Source organism: Lepus europaeus, chromosome 7 (assembly GCF_033115175.1).
Source record: "Lepus europaeus isolate LE1 chromosome 7, mLepTim1.pri, whole genome shotgun sequence".
NCBI classification, from domain to species: Eukaryota; Metazoa; Chordata; class Mammalia; order Lagomorpha; family Leporidae; genus Lepus; species Lepus europaeus.
The window spans coordinates 5,769,998-5,777,399 of NC_084833.1; the positions used below are offsets into that span (position 1 = coordinate 5,769,998).

The window sequence follows — 7,402 nt, forward strand, 5'->3', positions numbered from 1 at the left end:
ACTCCACTCTCCGGTCCCTCTGGCCTCTCTCTCTAAAAGCCTGCATTTCTGTCGTCTTAAGAAACAAAACCCCGCGGGCCAGCGCCCTGGTCCAGGGGGTTAGGCTGCCCCGGCCGCTCCACTTCTGATCCAGCTCCCCGCGAACGCACCTGGGAAAGCAATGGAGGACGGCCCGAGCGCTTGGGTCCAGGATGGAGTCCCTGGCTCCTGCTGCAGCCTGGCCCAGTTCTGGGCTACCCAGGGAGTGAACCAGTGGGTGGCAGAGCTTTCTGTCTTTCCCTCTCTGTAACTCTGCCTGTCAAACAAATAAATCTTTAAAAACAAACAGCCTTGCTGCTTCCGTTCACCTGGGAGCTTCTGCCACCCCCCGTCCTGCTGCCTGCCCCAGCCACAAGCCTGGGACTGGAGCACGGAGCACTCTGGCCTCCCAGGCACCGCCTCCTTGTTGGCGCCCAAGGCATCTGACAGCTGGCCTCTCTTTCCTGGCACAACCGGGTGGCCTGGCCTGGCCTGGCCGCTTCTGCCTCCTTCGGTCACCCGCCCCAGGCTCTCCCCCCGGCCCCTGCCCCAGACTCACACACCTGCCCTCCGCACCCCCACAGCCCATCGAGCAGGCGAGGCCGCTGGCCGCAGCAGACCACTGCAGAAGAGAGCCGGGGGGGGGGGGTCCTGAACACAGCCGTGCTCCCAGCCCCTCCCGCGGTCAAGCCGCCATCCTTCTCCCCAGGCTCCAAACGCCTCCCTGGAAGGCGGTGATGGACCCACAGCCTGGCGGCTCCAGCCTTTTAGGACAAAAATGCTCCAGGAGGCCTGGGCGAGCCACTCCTGCCTGCACTCCCCACAGCCTCCACGCCGGTCCTGTGGGCACCACAGCCCCCTGGCCTGCTCAGACACACCCGTGGATGGACAGAGGGCGCCACCGTCCCACCCAGGAGCTGCCTTCCAGGCCCTCCACCGCCTCCCACGCCTCCCCTCCCTTGTGCCTGGGTCCTACATGGCAGCCCAGAGAGGGCAGAAGCACACCCAGGGCCGCACAGCACGAGAGGCCCCAGACTTCGCCGGGTGGCCTCTCTCCAGCTCCCCGGGCTGGACCTCCGCAACTCACCGCCTGGCCTGCTGCTGCCCCGGCCACAGACCAAGGGAGGAGAGGTGGGGGGCGGGTGGGCAGACAGCCACGAGCCCCGGTCAGAGGCTGCCACCGACACAGAAGGTCCTTTTGTTATTTTTTTTTTTAATAAATTTAAGAACAGCTCCACCTTGTCCCTCCCCCCAAAGCAACTAAAACCAAGTAAAAGGGAGGCCGGCCTGGGGGCAGAGGGCGCTAGGAGTCGTAGTCCTCTTCATCTTCCGCGCCAGGCGCCGAGGGGCCGGGGGGCACCGCGGGCACAGCCGGCAAGCGCAGAGCTGAGGCGAAGGGCGTGAAGGGCGCCGGGGGACTGCGGGAGGAAGCAGGGGAGACCATCCGCGGCTCAGGCCTCTGCCCGCCACCCCCCCCCCCCGCACCAATGGCGGCCAAGCCCCAGGGAAAGGGGCGGGCCCAGAGCTGGCCACGGGCTGCCCAGGCTCCGCCCACCGCCCCTGGTCAGCGTGGGGTCCCCGGCCTTGAAGCCCACCATCACTGCACTCCCACCCCCACACCCAGCGACCAGAAAGGAGCCAGCCCTGGGGACCCGCGCGCCTCCTCTGGTGCCCCGGGCTGCTTACCTCTGGAAGTGGGCAGGGGGGTGGCTGGCCTGGGGAGGGGGCGGCGGGGTCTCCTCTTCCCCGTCAGTATCTGTGTCCTCAGATTCATCCTGCGGGGGTTAGGGGGTGACCAGCAAAGGCATGGACGGGCCACGGGTCACTGGGGAGCGGGGAGCCCGGGAGTGGCCGCGGTCACTGGGGAGCTGCGACCCCGGAAGTGGCCCCGGGTCACTGGGGAGCTGCGACCCCGGGTCACTGGGGAGCTGCGACCCCGGGAGTGGCCGCGGTCAGTGGGGAGCTGAGAGCCGGGAGTGGCCGCGGTCACTGGGGAGCTGAGAGCCGGGAGTGGTCGTGGTCACTGGGGAGCTGTGACCCCGGGTCACTGGGGAGCTGCGACCCCAGGTGTGGCCGCGGTCACTGGGGAGCTGGGACCCCGGGTCACTGGGGAGCTGCGACCCCAGGTGTGGCCGCGGTCACTGGGGAGCTGCGACCCGGACTGGCCGCGGGGAAGGACGGGACCAGGGCAGGGCAGAGGCCGGGGCCTGCGCTCACCTCCTGCTCCGAGTCCGTGCCCGACAGCTTCTTGTCTTTGCCTTTGCTGCCCACGCCTCCGTTCTTGCGGCCGCCGCTGCCCGGCTTCCGGCCCCTTGGGGGAGGCGCGGTCCGTGTGCCCAGGGGTCCCCGCCGCCGCCGCCGCCCGCCGCCGCCCGCCCCCGCGGCCCCGGCCCGCACCTGCGAGGCGCCTTGTCGGCCTCCATGTGGTTGTCCTCCCCGTCGCCCTGCATGTCGGGCACCGACGCCACCAGGTCCTTGAGGAAGTCAAACTGCTGCTCCAGCTCGATGCACTGCTTCCTGCGGGGGCGGCGGAGGCCGGGGTGACGCCGCGGCCGGGCCGCCCCGCAGCCCCCCCCCCCCGGCGCCGGGCCACGCACAGGTGCGACGTGGTCATGGTCTTGGCGTTGCGGGACTGGGTCACCTGGCAGGCTTTCTTCAGCAGCGACTCGAGGAACAGCTCGAGCGCCCGGGCTGCGGGGCGTCAAGGAGCACGCGGGCGCCGGGCGGCCCCCCCCGCACACGCCCCCCGCCCGGCGCCCCCAAAGATACAGATGATGACCGGCACGGCCGCCGCCACCTTCCCGATCTCCTCGTCCGTCTGCATGATCTTCTTGATGCGCGCCTGCGGGGCGGACAGCGCTCGGACCCCCGCCGGCCCGCTGCGGCGGGCGGGGGTCCCGGGAGAAAGGGGGCGGGGCGCCAAGCCCCCCCCCCCGCCCCGAGCACCGCGCTGCGCCCGCCCCCCGCACCCCCGCGGCGGGGCCCGGACCCGGAGCCCCCGCCGCGCCGGGCCCCGCCACGTGCTCACCGGCGGGAACCGCGCGTTGTACTTCTTCTTCTTGCTCGGCATCTCCGGGCCTCTCTCGCCGCGCCGGGCCCCGCGCCGCCGCCCGCAGCCTCCGGGCGCCCGGGCCTGCTCGCCGCCGGCCCGCCGCGGTTCCCCCGGGTCCTGGCGCCGCCGCTCCCCGGCGGGGTCCTAGCGCCGCCCGCACGACGCCGCTCGCCGCGCCCAAGCGCCCGCCCCCTGGCGTCTCCCAGGCGCCTCCCGTCGCCGCCGCTCCCGCCCGCCCCAAGGCCCCAGCGGCGAACGTTAGCCCCGCCCCCGGGCCGGCCCCGCCCCCGCAGCGCCGGCCCCGCCCCGCAGCGCGGCGGACGCGGCCCGGCGGCCCCGCCCCTGTGGCCGCGCTTGTCTATAAAGTTGTTGTTGAGACGGCGGGGCGCTAAGATGGCGGCGGCGGCGGCCGTGGCGGGGGCGGGGCGCGGCGGCGGCGGCGGCGGCGCGGAGCCCCGGCAGGAGCGGAACCGGACCCGGAGCTGGGCCGGCGCGGAACGCAGCGAAGGCCGGAGGTGACTGCGGGGCGGCGGGCGGGGCGGGCCCGGGGCAGAGCCCCGACCCGGGCGGGGGGCGCGGCGGCCGACAGGCCCGGGTTCGAGTCCTAGCACTGCCCCGTTCGTCTCCGACCGGTCACTGCCGTCTGGGGGCCTCGAGGTCCTCGCCTCGAAGTGGGCCCGGTAACGCCCCCTAGGGAGGGCCCGCCACGGGGGCTGCGCGAACCTCCTCTTCCCTGCCTCTCCCTCCACGCCCGGCCCCGCTGGCCCGGGGTAGCTGGGGCCGGAGCTCCCGCACCTGCGTTCCTTGCCCTGGAGCCGGTTTGCTGCGGGTGAGCCAAGGAGAGTAGTAGCGCCCCCGGCACCGAGGCTCAGGTTTGGCGCGGCGCTGCTCTGACGGGGTTCCCTCCCGGCAGGATGGAGCCGGGTGAGGAGCTGGAGGAGGAGGACTCTCCCGGCGGCCGGGAGGATGGCTTCACCGCGGAGCACCTGGCTGCCGAGGCCATGGCCGCCGACATGGACCCCTGGCTGGTGTTCGATGCCCGCACCGCGCCTGCCGCCGAGCTGGATGCCTGGCTGGCCAAGTACCCGCCGTCCCAAGTCACCCGCTACGGGGACCCCGGGTCGCCCAACGCCGAGCCCGTGGGCTGGATCGCCGTGTACGGGCAGGGCTACACCCCCAACTCCGGCGACGTGCAGGGGCTGCAGGCGGCCTGGGAGGCTCTGCAGAGCAGCGGCCGGCCTGTCACGCCGGGCACGCTGCGCCAGCTCGCCATCGCGCACCACGTGCTCTCGGGGAAGTGGCTGATGCACCTGAGCCCTGGCTTCAAGCTGGACCACGCCTGGGCCGGCATCGCCCGGGCCGTGGTGGGAGGCCGGCTGCAGGTGGCCAAGGTGAGCCCGCGCGCCAAGGAGGGGGGCCGCCAGGTGATCTGCGTCTACACGGACGACTTCACGGACCGCTTGGGCGTCCTGGAGGCGGATTCGGCCATCCGCGCGGCGGGCATCAAGTGCCCGCTCACCTACAAGCCCGACGTGTACACCTACCTGGGCATCTACCGCGCCAACCGCTGGCACCTGTGCCCCACGCTCTACGAGAGCCGCTTCCAGCTCGGGGGCGGGGCCCGCGGCTCCCGCGTGCTGGACCGCGCCAACAGCGTGGAGCTGACCTAGTGGGGTGACCACGGCCTGGCCTCTTCCTCCTTGTCCCCGGAAAGCCAAGCCCCCCAGCTCTGAGGACAAGGTCGCCCAACAACTGCCTGCATCTCCGATCCCCTTGGACTTGTGCCCCGGCTGCCCCTGGCCCCCCCCAGAGGGCGGGGCCTCGGCCTCCCTCTTCCTCGGAGCTCCGCCCTGCAGCCCAGGGCCACGGGGTGGGTGCAGACACCAAGAAGAGAGCCCGCCTTGGCCACCGTCACCCCGCCGCACCTCCCCTCCGCGTGCACTCTCCCGCTCTCCTCCCCCCCTCTCACGGGGAAAACAGTGCTTCCAGTCCCTCCCCGTGGAGCCTCCAGTGCGGGGCCAGGGCCCGCAGGCCTGAGCGTGCCACTTAGCCAGGAGGTTCTTGCGCCCACTCAGCCCCCAGCAGAGAGGGGGTGTGCACCACGGACACAGCCGCCCCCCTCTGCCGGCTCACACGGCCTGCGCCACCTCCCTCTCTTCCCGGCTACCAGACACGTGCCTGCTCCTGGCATCTCAATAAAACCAGCCTGGGTCTGCGTCCTGAGTGTTTTTCCAAAGACTGGGTGGTTACCTGCTGTGGCTGCTGGGAGCGGCGGGGCCAGGACACCCCCACCCCCTGCACACACCCAGCTGGCCTCCTTCCCTCCTGCACCCCGTTGATGCGGTAGGCCTTGGTGCCAGGCCCTGGCTCCCCCCGAGAGCCTCAGCAGAGCAGAGCCGGTCCCTCGCTGGCTTCCCGGCAGGTCTGAGCAGCCACGCCCAGCCCCCAGCCGCTGTTGTGTGTGGCACCTGGTGGTGGCAGTCCTGGCCGGAGCAGGGCGTGGGCTGGGCTCCAGCGCCTGCACTGGGCACCTGGGCAGCCAGCGATGTGGGAGCCCTGGCCACCGCAGAGCGGTTCCGACCCCTCCGGGGGAGATGTGGACTCTGGTCAAGGAAGCTGACCAAGAGGGGAAAGTTTCCTCGGAGCTTGGACTGGTATCCGGCTGAGCGAGAGCGAGGCCCTGACCCCGCTGAGTGCCGTCCACCAGGTGAGCCCCGCGCAGCCACAGTGCATCCGCTCCCGTGCTCCCGCGGTCCCCCTGGCCCTGCCGTGCTGAGCCTGCGCACGAGCTGGGAGCGTTCCCCACGCTGCAGCCCGGGCCCAGCCCCGCCTCGGCGGGGGCCAGGAGCCCCTCCAACACTGTGCCGAGCTGACTCAGCCTCCCGCCGCCTCAGCGAGCTGGAATTTGGAGCAGAGGCACGGAGATGCCACCGGGCTGACTGGGTGGAAGTGGCTGAGTCATGCGGTGCTGGCCCAGCCCCCTCCCCAGCTTCCTACCCACTCCGTCCCCAGGCCAAGTCCCCCCAACCCGTCTTGGGAAGTCCCTAGAGCCAGCTCCTCGGGCCGTGGGGGCCTTGCACTTGGCCGGACTGGGCCAGGCTTGGCCGATCCCGGCCCCCAGCACTCCCTCCATGATGAGCCGGTCACGCTCTCCCCTGCCTGAGCCCACGCCTCTACGTCTCCAGACCCTCACAACAGGCTCCCACCGGCCCCCACGGCTCCCTGCAGCCTGCAGGACAGAGCCCACTCTCCTGGCCCCGCCATGGCAGGCCCCCGGTCTCCCTTGGGTGCCCGTTTGTGCCTGCGCCCGCGGCACTGAAGCCAGCTGGCGCTCGGCGCAGCCCCTGGCATGCAGCCCTGCGCCTTGTGCTTGGACACCTGCCAGGCGGTGCCACTCAGGACTGTGGGCTCCTCGGAACCGCTCAGTTGAGGGCCCCGAAGCCACATGGCCAGGGGCCGTGAGTCAGCCTCAGCCGCGTCCCCAGAGCCTAGTGGAGTGCGGGGCCCGCGCAGCCTCTCCAGAACCTATCCAGAGAATGGATGAAACTACTGGCAGCTTGGGCCCGGCCCCCGCCTGCCTCGCTCTGCTGGCTGCTCACCATTGTTCCAGAATCACAAGCCGCCTGTGGTTTTCCTGCTCATCCTGGCCTTTGTCACTTTGTCACTGTGCCTTGGCTCTTGCTGTAGCCCCGGCTTGGCACGCCCGACTCTCGCTGGCTGAGTCCATGCCTCAGAGCCACTGGCTTGGTGTCTTCACCCCTACGGTGGCCGGCACACCCCCGGGCTCCCACAATACCTGTTGGCCACCATGGCTCTGGTCTCTGTGTGGAGGGGCCCTTGAGCGTGGCTGAGCTCCGTCTTCCGGGGCTTCCTCCTCACCCGGTGCAGGGCCCAGCCTAGTGCAGGTGCCGCCTAAACAGTCTTGGGTAGATGAGCGATTGGGCGAGTCGCTGTCCGCCTGCAGGCCCCGGTGTCCACCTCCGGTTCGTAACCAGGAGGGGGCGCTGTGCTGTGCTCCGCCTTGCTCTGGGCTCTGCTCACCTGGCCCTGTTGTGATGGACGTCTGCAGAAGAGGGAACAGGCCCAGAGACGCTCCGCATTGGCTCGAGGTTACAGAGCTGGCATGGCAGGGCCCACAGGTGCACGCGGGCCGTTCGGATGCGCCGCCCACCCCCTCCCCATCCATGTGAAGGATCGGGGGCTCTGCAGAGATAAATGGATGCAGCAATGACTTAGGTCCTTTTTTTTTTTTTTTTAATGTATTTATTTGAAAAGCAGAGTGAGGCAGAGAGCGATCTTCCATCTGCTGGTTCACTCCCAAATGGTTGTAAC

At 70.6% G+C, this 7,402-nt stretch overlaps 2 protein-coding genes across 2 annotated transcripts; one reads left to right on the top strand and one right to left on the bottom strand.

Moving 5' to 3' along the window:
- Positions 1-1,216: 1,216 nt before the first annotated feature.
- DRAP1 (DR1 associated protein 1) lies at positions 1,217-3,159 on the bottom strand. The gene is made up of 7 exons (XM_062197758.1): positions 3,047-3,159; positions 2,788-2,860; positions 2,616-2,709; positions 2,416-2,535; positions 2,236-2,329; positions 1,705-1,793; positions 1,217-1,436 (listed from the first exon to the last, which is right to left on the bottom strand). Exons 1-7 carry the CDS (start codon positions 3,086-3,088, stop codon positions 1,322-1,324), a joined length of 627 nt encoding a protein of 208 aa, XP_062053742.1. The 5' UTR covers positions 3,089-3,159; the 3' UTR covers positions 1,217-1,321.
- A 304-nt stretch (positions 3,160-3,463) lies between these two features.
- C7H11orf68 (chromosome 7 C11orf68 homolog) lies at positions 3,464-5,285 on the top strand. Its single transcript, XM_062197759.1, has 2 exons — positions 3,464-3,585; positions 3,984-5,285. Exons 1-2 carry the CDS (start codon positions 3,464-3,466, stop codon positions 4,738-4,740), a joined length of 879 nt encoding a protein of 292 aa, XP_062053743.1. The 3' UTR covers positions 4,741-5,285.
- Positions 5,286-7,402: the final 2,117 nt, after the last annotated feature.

What these genes read in the sequence shown, in the direction of transcription:
- DRAP1 (XM_062197758.1), bottom strand. Translation starts at nt 3,088, where the DNA reads ATGCCGAGCAAGAAGAAGAAGTACAACGCGCGGTTCCCGCCG. An exon ending in ACAACGCGCGGTTCCCGCCG is followed by an intron (nt 2,861 to 3,046) that starts GTGAGCACGTGG and finishes TCCGCCCCGCAG; the next exon opens with GCGCGCATCAAGAAGATCAT. An exon ending in GCCGACAAGGCGCCTCGCAG is followed by an intron (nt 2,330 to 2,415) that starts GTGCGGGCCGGG and finishes GCCTCCCCCAAG; the next exon opens with GGGCCGGAAGCCGGGCAGCG.
- C7H11orf68 (XM_062197759.1), top strand. Translation starts at nt 3,464, where the DNA reads ATGGCGGCGGCGGCGGCCGTGGCGGGGGCGGGGCGCGGCGGCGGCGGC. An exon ending in GAACGCAGCGAAGGCCGGAG is followed by an intron (nt 3,586 to 3,983) that starts GTGACTGCGGGG and finishes CCCTCCCGGCAG; the next exon opens with GATGGAGCCGGGTGAGGAGC.